Source organism: Trachymyrmex cornetzi, unplaced genomic scaffold (assembly GCF_001594075.2).
Source record: "Trachymyrmex cornetzi isolate Tcor2-1 unplaced genomic scaffold, Tcor1.1 scaffold248, whole genome shotgun sequence".
Classification (NCBI taxonomy): domain Eukaryota; kingdom Metazoa; phylum Arthropoda; class Insecta; order Hymenoptera; family Formicidae; genus Trachymyrmex; species Trachymyrmex cornetzi.
In genome coordinates, this window is record NW_017297144.1 from 855812 (window position 1) to 868491 (window position 12680).

A 12680-nucleotide genomic window follows, 5' to 3' on the forward strand; every position below is an offset into this window, starting at 1 on the left:
CTCTCTCTCTCTCTCTCTCTCTCTCTCTCTCTCCCTCTTGCATATTTACATATTATTTTAATTGAGCTATAATATTTTTATTTTTATATATTAATAAAAAAATTATAATATAACGTAATTAATACTACGCAACTTTTATATTTTGTACATTATATTGATATTAGATATCCTTTCGTACTTTCTACAATTATGATTAAAGAATGGGATTTGAAAAGTCCCAGTCATACCAGAATCTTATGAATATTACGATAAAACAATTAAAAAGAATCTTTTAAACAATCTTTTAAATGATCATTTAAAGAGGACCAAAAAGTCACGCGCGCACAGCAATTTACTTTCTCAATCAACACAACTGAACTTAAACAACCAAATAATTTCTAACTTACATCATTGCAAACGATTTCGGAAATGCGGGATCATTGCGATGAACAGGTACATAACGTTAACGCGACCAATTTCTCACTATCTCGTTGTTTCTTCATATGAGTGTGTATGTGTGTGTGAGCACTGTATTCGTAATTCTTTGCACACCAATTGAGAATTTGAACGTTTTTATAGTCATCTTAGTAGATCTGTGCAGTCAATAATGACTCAATTATGGCTATGATTGCTTTAACGTCAACCAAATTCCGATTAACTTATTCGATAATTGAGATTAACTTATAGCAAAGTTTCTAACTATACAACTCGTCCTCTTTAATCTAATATTTTCTTAGATTCGTCAAATAATAAAACATTATTCTAATTACATTAATTCTATTAACTACATATTAATTCTATTAACTTACTTGATAATAATTAATCGCCAATTAAATTAATCGGAATTTGTATGATGAAAAAAGCATTTAAACTTACGATTCGGTAGCAGCGATCTTCCATTTTTCCTCATTCACTGTTTACCGCTTTCCAAACATCTGAAGTTATTGTTAATTAAAATTGCAGCGTCTGTTACTGCATTGTTCTTTGTTTACTTGTAACAGATTGTACTTATTGTATTTCTGATGTATACGGGATCTAAAACTCTTCTTCTCCTAATGTAAATTCTACTGATATTGTAATTCGTAGACCTAATCGACGACCAACTCGTTTACTTTTCACTATATTATTAAGACGCAAGAGATGATTATTCGTTTTATTTTTTATTAAGGAGATTTATTGTGCGATACCTAAAAATACACATCAAAAGAGAAAAACGAATGCTGATATTACCAAATACTCCCTCGTAAATAAGAAATTCATTATAAATGTATTACATTACATAAGTCTCGCTATTAAAATATTATTAAAAAAAACCTTATACTTTATAAGTCTCGAATGAATAAATCCCGCAACATGGACTCTTGGCAGTGAAAAGATGGAAAGCAGATATTCTAGCAGGTAAATATCACACATATTACTTACAAATTTTTCTTAATCTTTTATTTTCTTTCTCATATATAATAAATAATCCATAACAATATATATTTATACAACATTATAGGAATTTACAAGTTGTAAAGCAGCAGCAACATATAAATTCTCTATCAGCTTCGTTAAATAAAAATAAAATATCGATTATTTTTTTACCTATAATTCCCACGAACATTGATATTGAAATTCTACGAAGAAATAGTGGTAACATTCGAGTTCGTATCTGAATTGCACTCATTATCCGTTCCTTGGAATAAATATTTGAAATGTTGTACGTATGACTGGCAATGTTCTCCCTTGGTGAAGGCCGTGGTGTTATGCAACCTCAAGTTGCGCTGCTCGAAAAATTTAAAAAACAAATGAAAGAGTGTAGCGTCGTTAATGGCTTTTGCTGCTTCTAAGAATTTTCTTGCAGATACTTGATCTGCCATTCCGACCGAACGAACGTATCTGAAACGTAGAGATATAATAAACATATGTTAATTAAAACATTAATTAAGAAAAGCATTTTAAATTACCTTAAGGCAGCCAAGATATGTCCCTTCGATAAAAGTACTTCGATTATCTCCTCATGCGCGTTCCCCAATCGTTTTAACATGTCCAACGCCAATTGATGGGCCGCCGGATACAAGTTTTCCAGGGAAAGCAGCAAGCAAGCTAAAGGCTTCGAATCAGCGACCACATGATACTGTAACAACTGATGCAGCTGATAGTAAGCCTTTCTATGTACCAATGTCGTGATGACCAATTCATATAAATAATGTTGTACCGGTATTCCGTGTTCAGTTAAGGATCTGTAAAATCAACATTTATTTAGATCAGATAAAGTGACTAGATAAATTTGTATTATATTGTAAGTTATTACAATTCCCATGTACCTGATATACTCGAGTAGGACCCATACTATCATCTTTGGTTCTATTGTATTCTCAGGAAATTTGGATAATATGTGACTATACATGTCGCTTTGATCGAGCAATAATTTATACTTGAAATTTTCAGCCACTGTTGTTACATTTTTAACATTATTCTGTAAAGGCGTTCCCATCTACAAATGATAAATACACGACACATTTAATGCTATTACATCTAAAAATTATACAATAATTATATATAAAAGAGAGAAATATATATGTAATTTACAATTACCTGGTTCTGTATTTCATTTTCTAAATAATTTCTGTATACAATGTTAAGCTTATCAAATACGGTTGGCATCTCCATTAAACTTACAGGTAACTGTGCTATAAAACTCTGTAAGACCTGTATTAATATCTGTTTAGCATTTGATCGTTGCATTAAAAATTCTACTAAAAGCACTTTATCCGTGATTAATGTCACCAAAGCTTCCAATCTGAGCTCGATATACCTGTTTGATTATTAATAAATGAGAAATTATGCTCGAATATAAAAATGAATTAAAGGTCTGTTTTTTTATAACTAAACTAGTACATTGTTCGAATTGTACTTGAAATAAAATAGATATATGTTTGATATTTAGCAGAAGCGAGAAAGAAAATTCTAATGCAGTCTAGTACAGAAATAAAAAGACCTCGAAACAAGATGTTGTGATTAACCAAACGTACCATAAACAACCCAATTTTACGTCAATTATTATATTTGGTTGGAAAACAACCCAATTAGGAGAATCTGTATAATGTTAAGACTTAATATTTAGATCAATAATGTTAAGACATTATTATAAATATAAAATATTACTTATTAAATTAATAAGTAATATTTAATATATTTTTTTATATAAAAGGATACATAACTGGCACGGCTGAAACGTCTGGTCAGACAAGGTTGCACCTGGTACTTTGAGATTAAAAGGTTTAATTGGTTTTGCTGTAGTTATACTTGTATGATGCATTACTGTTCCATCACTCACACCAGACATCATAATGTCAAATATCATTGATGTCTATAAAAATACACGTTTAAATTCTTATTTTGAATAAACTTGTTTATATACAGTAGCAATATATACCTTTGATGCTTGATGATGAACAATGATGAGATTATCAACAACGTTTATAGCAAATCTTCCACCAACATCCAGTTTTAACATATGACTCTTTTTAATGGTCATCATTCTGCAAAAACATTACATAACATTGCTATAACATTGCATAGATATTGCGAATTGCGTTCAAAGTGACGAATTTTACTTGTGTACAGTATAGACGTATACAAATGCCGTTCCCATTGAGCGGTTGGCTCCCGGTTGATGCCGTAATAAAATTATACAAGGTGTTCCATATAATACAGCCAATGCTACATCCCTTTCGGAAACGGCCAGTTTCCCTGGTTTTGTAACGTTATGTTCAACTGAAACATTATTAAATAAGCATAAAAATATTTTGTTCAACTCAATATTTAAGCATATGCAACTTCTTACTTACTTTCAAATTTAGTCAACTTGTGAAGATTACCAGGGGTAATATGTAATGCTTGTATTTGATTACCAACTGTACCAGATGACAATAATACCATATAACTCTTGGGACAGAATACAAACCAATTTATGCCTAAACTTAAGCATTTCAAGGCTTTAACGTTACGTTTTTCTGGATTAACCTGTAAACAATAAGTTCAAAGTATTAAACAGTCGAAATTCCATTTAAATAATGTATCACAAATGTAGATGACTTGGGACAGCATGTACTTTTATTAAATTCAATCATGATATCCATTCATGATTGATGAATCACTAAAGATAATTTAAAATTTAAACTTCCTTTAGAGACTCATGGATAGATACCACGATTACATTTAACAAAAATGCTGTCTCAAGTTATCTGCACTGTCCCAAGTCACCTACATTTACGGTAATATATAATAGGTCTGTTTTCTATAGATGGAGTAGAATATTTTTGAAACTTAAAGTGAGATAGGTACATGTTTGATATTTGGTGAAAGCAAGAAAGAATTCTAATATTAGTTAGTCTAGTACAGGAATAAAAACAGACTTAATAATATGAAGTAAATGACAAAAGAATTTTCGCACTTGAAACAGTTCTACTCCATGATCTGTAACTACAAGTATCTCGTTGCCATGAGTCCACACAAAGCCTAGTATTGTGGCACTCTTCCCTTTGCATGACTGTGAGTACTCGACATGATCCAAACCAGAGACAGAAGAGTAATTAACAAATTCCACTGACGAATTAGTACGCTGAATCGCAAGAACATTCATATCGGGAGAGAACTTAATGGATATTACTGGGCCTCTGTCTTCCATCCGAAAATTTAAGTTCTGGTCCGGGCCCTTAACGAGCACTCCTGTAACGCCTCCTGAACGAACAGCAAATACCTGTGTAGAAATCATGCTTGTTATTGTATCAGGATGGAAATAAAAAATTTTACATGTACTGAGACAAAGTCGACTAACTTGCTGTTTCGAATCATCGAAAAACACATTCGTGAGACAGCTGACTGATTCGAATCTGATGGGGTCAGGAGACAGCTCCAGGTAGTAATCGTCATCATTCTTCCCCCGATCATCAGCTTCCATGTCTGGCATAACTGATCATCTGATCCTACCAGCTTACCACAGGCTTGACAGTTTTGTTGCAACGCACTAGGGATAAAATAAAACAGTGCTGTCGATAAAGAAAATCTCTCTCTTCTCAATACACTTTCCCTACATCAAATTCGGTTGCCTGCCTTACTCCGCACTACCGCATTCTGGCTGCCATAAATGAAGTTACCTAAAGTAAAAACATATGATAATTTTAACCGATAAAAAAAAGAATGTATTCTGAGAAGGAAAATTGACGCTCAATAATTAAAGAAATACCATGAATAAATACTGGAAATCGATCAAATATCATTTTATCTAGCACCAGTACTCATTGAGAGAGAGAGAGAGAGATGTCATCTTATCAATACATTTATACTAAAAAAGATAAAATTTCATAAGTAACAATTAAAACTAAAAATTAAAAATTTAGTTGATAGTATATTCTTTTATTAACTGTTTATTGTTATACGTTACATTGTGTTTAAATATTACATAAATTTATTGAAATATTGGAAAACACTACTTTCTGTTACATAATCATCAATAAAATATTACAATTTTCAACTTGGACGTTACATTATGTTAAATATATGGATTACACGTATATAGCAATAAAATTTTTTTAAATGTGTAAGACATAGTAATAAATGTCTATAAATGCATTAATCTTTAAAATCGTTCTATATTTTCTTAATATTTATTTCTTCTGAAAAAAGCTAGTGATGCTTTTAGATCCTGTCGCTGCTCTCTGTTTGGCTAGTTCCTTTTTACCAGGGGCAGTGCTTTTCTGTAAAAAAGATATATGTAGATATTCAAATTAAATTTGTTCACACAAATGTCCTATTTGAAAATTTTTTATAGATTTTATAGATATTTTTTGTGTACTAACATAATTTTAAATAAATAAAACAAATACAACCTTCTACATTATTGTAATGTATAAAAGCATTACAACAATTACAATCTTCAAGTAGTCAAAAATTATTTACATATTTTATTTGCAGCTTGATATATGGAATTATAGTTATAATTTACTAAAAATGATTATAATTACTACTGTTACTAATAACTGACCTTTTCGGGTTTACTTAAAGTTTTCGTTTGCTTCTTTGCTTTTGGCACTGAACTTTCTTCGAAGGAATCTTTCTTAAGCTTCTTCTCATCCGTTTCATTTTGAGGACTATTCAGCTTGCGTTTTTTACTCTCCACTTCATCAGATATATTCATACGTTGTGCCAGTTTTTTTGAGAGATCTTCAGCAAGGTATTCTGACACAATGCCATGTGCATATTTTAAGTATTCTATAAGAAAATTTTCGATAAGTGCTCAATTAATTGATCTTGCTTGTAGATGGTGGCCTACAAAAATTGGTTGAAGATTTTGTTATATTTCAATTCAACTACAATAGATATTGAGAAACCCTCAAATATTCTATCTTATAATCTTATCCCTTCTTTGTTTCATAAACAGCATTATGATTGTGATTTTTCTTACCTGCTTCTGTACCAATTTCATATTTAGTACTCTTAACATAAGTGGCACTCATAGCACCTTGAGATACATGAACTCCTTTTTCTTTTAATACATGTGCTACCTTTTCTACCTTCTTTTGCAACCAATTTAACGATTTCTCCTCATTAAACTTAAAAGCTTGTAGCGATTCGTCTCCTTTACGATCGGCAACTAAGGATAGATTCAAGTTGTCACATTGTGCAAGTCGAGAAGTCTCTGGAAAATCTTCATCCCAGAGGCATTGCTCCAAAGGTTGTGCTAGTTGTGACTATAACAAGTATTTATTTTAACAATTACATCTTGAAAATTTCTCATAAAGAAATAAAATTCTACAATTACCTTTCTCAAGTATGGTAAAGCCAAAAAGATAGGATCGATTGGTGTCGATAAATGCAACTTTCCATCAGATTTGACGTTATCATCAATAAACCAAGATCTTTTCTTTTCGTCGAAGATTAAAATCTCTTGAACTGTGAGATTTCCAGCGCCGAATACAAATATAGCTGGCTTATCAGAAGCTGGATGTCTAAGTTTCACTATCTCAGATTGACCTCTACTTGTGCTGTCTAAATTGCCATCTAAAATACATTTTCATTGATATACGATACGGAGACATGTATTTCTTAGGAACATTTAGAATGCGACCGCAGCAATCACTAGTAAAATTGCAAGTTGCAATTGTCAATACGATAAAACAATGAATCGTCGCGTTCACCTTTCATCAGGAACACCCACGTGTTCGCCGACGGGTGAGAGCTCGTCACCTTGACTAGTTTCTGCGGAAAGCTTTTTGCGCGCGGCATTTTCCATGTGTCAAGCGTCGATTTTTGAAGGTTATCTTTCCGGCTGGACGGGAAAACGCTCGATTAAGCCATTCGCTCGCTCGTATGCACCACTATGCACGCAGGAGTTTAACGATCGATTGTCTCTTACGAGCAATACTGCTCTTGATTTATCGCAGCCACAATTAGTTTCACTTGCAAACAGTTTTGTTTTATACGCGACATATTGCGGAGACGCGTAGGAGTGACAGACAGCGTTTGAAAATTCGATGTGTTAAAATGGCGAAGCTAAATAATCGATAATAGCTGAAATTCTTGCACCGTTTATTTTTCCTATTTTTCCTCTTTTTCTTCTCCAACATGTATGTATGTGCTCACCGAGCGATTGGTTATTACTTATAGATCCGTAAGTAAGAACCAATCGCTCAGTGAATAGACTGCATTCTGAAACTCATTTTAAAAAAGTGTTGCACCCTTTTAGGCTGCAGTCCACTTATGCAATAGGGTCGCAAGTTGTAAACTGTAAAAAATTAGCCAATCACAGTTGAATATGACAAAAATAATCAACTTATTTGTTAATTTTTTACGGCTTGCGGCTTGCGACCCCATTGTAGAACAGGCTTCAAGCCTGTTCTAAAGAAAATTTCAACCGGATCAAATTTGTCTTACGGATAAATTTACTGCTATAGGGCTTCTCACACATGAAATGCATAACAGAGCATAAGCATAACATGAGGCCACTAAACCAATGAGCATCTTATGTAAATCAATATGGCGACATTATGCTAGATGCTCATTGGTCCAGCAGTCTTATGTTATGCTTATGCTCTGTTATGCATTTCATGTGTGAAGCCCTTTATTTCTATTTCCGTCAGATTACGTAGATCTAAAGTAGTATCTTAATTGGCTCGTGGGCTTAAGTTCACGTCTTACGGTATATCCACACAAATTTGCATAGCCGCACAAACGTATATGCATACAGAAAATTATCCAATCACATTTTACGTGCGACTTTATAAAAGAAATGCGATTGGATAATTTTCTTATATAATAAATATATAATAAATATATAATTACATAAAATTATATATATTTTTATATAATTTTATATAAAATGTTTTTTCCCGAGTTGAATTACTTAGTATCAAATTAAGCTTGAATTATTTAGAATTAGTATCAAAGCATTCACATTAATGTATGAATTTACAATTAAAACAAAATTTGAACCTTTAATAGTTTTCTTTAATTAAATAGTTTTACTCTATCGTTTTAGTTAAATTAACGAGATAAAAATAATTCAAACTGGATGTAACGTGATATTATAAATTTAGTAGTGCATGCACAATAAATTCTATAATAAAGATTAAGTTTATTCTAATCTGTTGTAATATTTATCCACTTCAAGGTAACAGATGTATGAAATGCTATACATACATTTATCCATATATATTTTTATTAAATTGGTGCACACATCCGTTACCTTAATAAAATAATTAATTTATCACTCACCGACCCGATACGCAACAATGGAATCATATCAGCAACGTCGCTTCGATGATTCTGTAACAAAAAGAATAAAAAATTCAAACAGAGTAAAAAAATCAACCAATATTTCAAAAAATATTTGTCTCAAGTGAGACAAAAATGTTACATATTAAGCAAAAATAATTGTCGTCCGTAATTATCGCAAAATAGTATTAAATTCTATTTTTCCATCGCGTTTTGATTCCAAATGAATAAACGTTTGTACGAAATATCTGTTTCGTGATATATGATTGTCATCTCGATTCTTTTATGAATAATTAATCGTGCGAGCTAGTAATCTGTGAGTATTGATAAAGTATAATGTTTCATATTATCTAGCATTTGTCGCGATTACGTTTGAAAAAGAAATGTAAAGAAGAACGGCACGCGACACGGCTACCTACATGTACGAACCTCGATAATGGAATGACTGCGCGGTAACTTCGCGTAAACGTGACGCCTTCCGCACCAAAACAATACCGAAGGTTGCGCGCCGATCATCTAACCGTCCAAATATTAACCCATATTACAGAAGTAAAATAATCTAGTCGTTACATTTTTAACATTCTTCAAATTTATTGTACGATCTTTGCTTTATTTCTTGGATTCGTTATGCACACAACTCATTTTAATATCTTAGATATTTCAAACTGTGTTACAATAAGCGATTAGTTATTGTAATAACTTTTGGTAACACAAAATTCGCGTAATGTGCGCAATATTTTTAAGAAAAGATTAACGCATTTTAACTTTTTGTTACTTTCGAATCGTAATCCGGTAATTCAATAAATCTAAATTTATGCCTAAATGAAAGCGCGCTTTCGATTCGAGAGTGATATGCAAAGCCATCGACTACCATTAAAGAGGACATTATTAAGTACCGGTCTAAACGTGAAATTACAATTTGTAATTTCTAAACTAAACTATCATATATTTCGACGCCCTGATGAAAATAAAAATCGGAGCGTAAATCGGATGTAATGGAAGAGTAACGGAAGCGCGAAGTTCAGAACGAACTTCTAGAAGGCGAAAATTGGAACAATAAAATGTAAAAGAAGCATTTACACTTTTGATGTTTTAATTATCGCTTCTTACAAGTTTCGTTTACGCTTCCGTTACTCTCTCATTACATTCGATTTACGCTCTGATTTTTATTTTCATCAGGTCGCTGATTTCGAGCATGAGATAGTGTAACTATAATATACCTTCGACAAACGGCAGTCGTTTCGACATGTTCACGAGTCGTAAATTATGAATATCGATTCGCGTTCGTAGATATGTATTTAATTTTCGTGGGTTAATGCGACACGCGCAGCGACTCGCCCTACACGCCCGTCTCGCTCCGAGGTCGCCGAGCGAATGCCAAAGTGATGACGTAGTCAATCACAAAAAAAGCGCCGCGCGGCGAAAAGCGAGGGGGAGCGTGCCTTCCCCCACTCCTCGCTGTTCGTCGCGCGCCGTTTAGAACCCAATTATTGCGTACAAAAAATATTCACGGTTTATTCAATTATTTTTATCTTACATGATTTTGACAAACGGGTATCGTTGTACGTACATTTCGCGCTTTGCTTCGTGGCATCTCTGGCACTAGTTTAATCTTATATTACTAATTGCAGAGTTCTTTTAGTTCGGATCTGCAATAAGTGTTTTAAGTTTTAAACCGTAAGAAACTGACCAATTACAGCAGAATGCGAGAAGAATAATCGATTGTGATTCATCCATTTCTTATGGCTTTAAGGTTTAAAAACCTATTGTAGATCCGGGCTTAAACGTAATTAGTAATTATATGTAATTATATATAAAAATAAATTTTTTCCCGGATACTTATACTATTTTCAATTTAATATTTTTTTATGACGATTTATGTATTAATTAAGGTACTATTTAGTATCAGAATATTTGTTTTTACTCTTTTTTAGATTTCTAGAGTTACGTTTTTTAATAACAAAAAAATAGTGTTAAGAAATAAAACGGGAAAATATCTATAACAAAAAATGCCGTTCTGGAAAATAAATTAAAAAGTATTATCTGGAAGTGTTAAAGTTCATTATTTTTTCATTTCTCTATCTTATTAGTCTAATTAATGTAAATTTAACTAAAATATAATATTTTAATAAAAAATATAATTACAAAAATAAAAACTTTTTGGGGTATTTCCAGCACCTCATCTACCTATACTTGTATTTTAAAAATCCACCTATCTATATTCAAAGGTTAAAGGCAGAAGTTCTCAAATTAAAATACGTAGCTAATGAAAAAAAATTTATAATTGATTTCAATGTCATTTTTATATCTGCTCTGTGTTTGAAATTTTATTGTAAGCGATCTTGCTAATGAGTTAGAAACATTTAAATTAATAACTCGATCGGGTCTCCAATAAAGAATGAGTGGAACATCTTTGAATCAATTGATCATTGCTTGATGTTGCTGACGTGTTGCTGACATTTGTACGCATGGAATAGTAGGTATGCCGGTTATCCAAACTGCAGTTAACCTGTGCTAACCTCAGTGAATGTGCAGGGAATTGTACACAGTTTATGTAAATTCTCGCTGTGAGAAAAGAAAGAAGGGATAGGTCTATGATTATTCCTAAATTTTTCAGCAACAATGGGTAAATATCAGCGCTTTGAAAGTTATATTTTTAAATTACCAAATATTAGTAGAAAAAATTTAACAAGAATTTGCATGCTGTAAAGAGGAGTTATCAATTGTCAGGTGATATTTCAGTCTCGTCGCGATCTGGTAATTTTATTAAATTAACTAAAACAAATTATTTGTGTCTCCAAGAATAAACCCAATACACGAAAAATGTCTATAATTGTTTCTGCAATTGTTTATAGTGCATAAGCAATATATATTATATATGTAAGGCAAAAGGATAGTAATTTTTATTTATCTTTTGTTACTCTTTTAATATTATTGCTAACGTTAACATTACATATTGATGTTACAGCTGTTAGCAGTGGAATGTCATTCATGCTGTCATCGATATTGGTGGTGTTATTGTTCTCTGGTATGCAGATGTACAAAGTCTGGCTCAGCTCGTCACAGTTGGGAACCATTCTCGGAGGATTGATCGGATCTTTGTTGTTCATGTGTACATTGACTGCTGTGGGAAATCTTGAAAGTACCTTATTCGGAAAGTCTTTCCAACAGAAATTACTCCCAGAAGGTATATAGAAACTGACAGAGAAAAGTCTCTTAAAAGTCAAACTAACCAAATTGGGCAAATTTTTTAATATTTTAATACCAGATATATAATTAGTGTAAAATATAATTTCTTTCACCTTTTTATTTCATGAAATTTATCAATTTAGCTTCTGAGAGACTCTTGTATTGCAATTGTATTGTTTAACATTATAAAGTGAATTATTTAAGTTAATAATATAGAAATAGTTGTTAAATGATATACATAAGCTGATATATATCTTTGTTTTGTTACAGTGGTCTTCTCATTGACTTTAAGTCTAATTGCTTCTGCCCTAATCCACCGTGTGTCCACTACAACTTGTTTAATATTCTCTCTGGTTGCGCTGTATTATATGAATAGAATTTCTCAGGAAACGTATGGCGTGTCTATACAAAATACAATCATGCAGTCCAAGAAACGCAAGTGAATAAGCATAAGGATATTTGTGCGACATATCTTTTTACTATCATGTACACCATAATATATCATACGTTCTACGTAAAGCTTCCAATTTGTAATAAAATGCCAATTGTAAATTGTTGGATATTATTTTCTCTAAGATATTGGGTGGATTAAGACTTGTACTAAAAACTGAACCTCAATTGTGAGCAATTTCCCTATCAACTTGCATTTATATAAATGTATGTAAATTTTGAAAGAGTTTTGTGATGCAATAAGAAAAAGATTTGACTAATGAAACAAATTTGGGTGTATGTAAATGCTTTATGATAGTTTA

General features: G+C 32.0%; 3 protein-coding genes across 3 annotated transcripts; 1 reads left to right on the forward strand and 2 right to left on the reverse strand.

The window, feature by feature from the left end:
* Positions 1 to 1447: 1447 nt before the first annotated feature.
* Positions 1448 to 4936, reverse strand: Bulli (regulator of MON1-CCZ1 complex protein bulli). Its single transcript, XM_018507902.1, has 11 exons — positions 4805 to 4936; positions 4421 to 4726; positions 3816 to 3990; positions 3582 to 3741; positions 3401 to 3506; positions 3181 to 3334; positions 2997 to 3060; positions 2560 to 2779; positions 2289 to 2458; positions 1929 to 2204; positions 1448 to 1860 (listed from the first exon to the last, which is right to left on the reverse strand). The coding sequence occupies exons 1-11, from the start codon at positions 4934 to 4936 to the stop codon at positions 1599 to 1601; spliced, it is 2025 nt and encodes a 674-aa protein (XP_018363404.1). The 3' UTR covers positions 1448 to 1598.
* A 572-nt stretch (positions 4937 to 5508) lies between these two features.
* Positions 5509 to 7562, reverse strand: LOC108761401 (ribonuclease H2 subunit B). The gene is made up of 5 exons (XM_018507904.1): positions 7164 to 7562; positions 6788 to 7026; positions 6431 to 6716; positions 6011 to 6237; positions 5509 to 5723 (listed from the first exon to the last, which is right to left on the reverse strand). Exons 1-5 carry the CDS (start codon positions 7249 to 7251, stop codon positions 5634 to 5636), a joined length of 930 nt encoding a protein of 309 aa, XP_018363406.1. The 5' UTR covers positions 7252 to 7562; the 3' UTR covers positions 5509 to 5633.
* Positions 7563 to 11188: 3626 nt separating this feature from the next.
* Positions 11189 to 12668, forward strand: LOC108761402 (protein KRTCAP2 homolog). The gene is made up of 3 exons (XM_018507905.1): positions 11189 to 11365; positions 11708 to 11926; positions 12199 to 12668. The coding sequence occupies exons 1-3, from the start codon at positions 11362 to 11364 to the stop codon at positions 12369 to 12371; spliced, it is 396 nt and encodes a 131-aa protein (XP_018363407.1). The 5' UTR covers positions 11189 to 11361; the 3' UTR covers positions 12372 to 12668.
* The last annotated feature ends 12 nt before the right edge of the window (positions 12669 to 12680 follow it).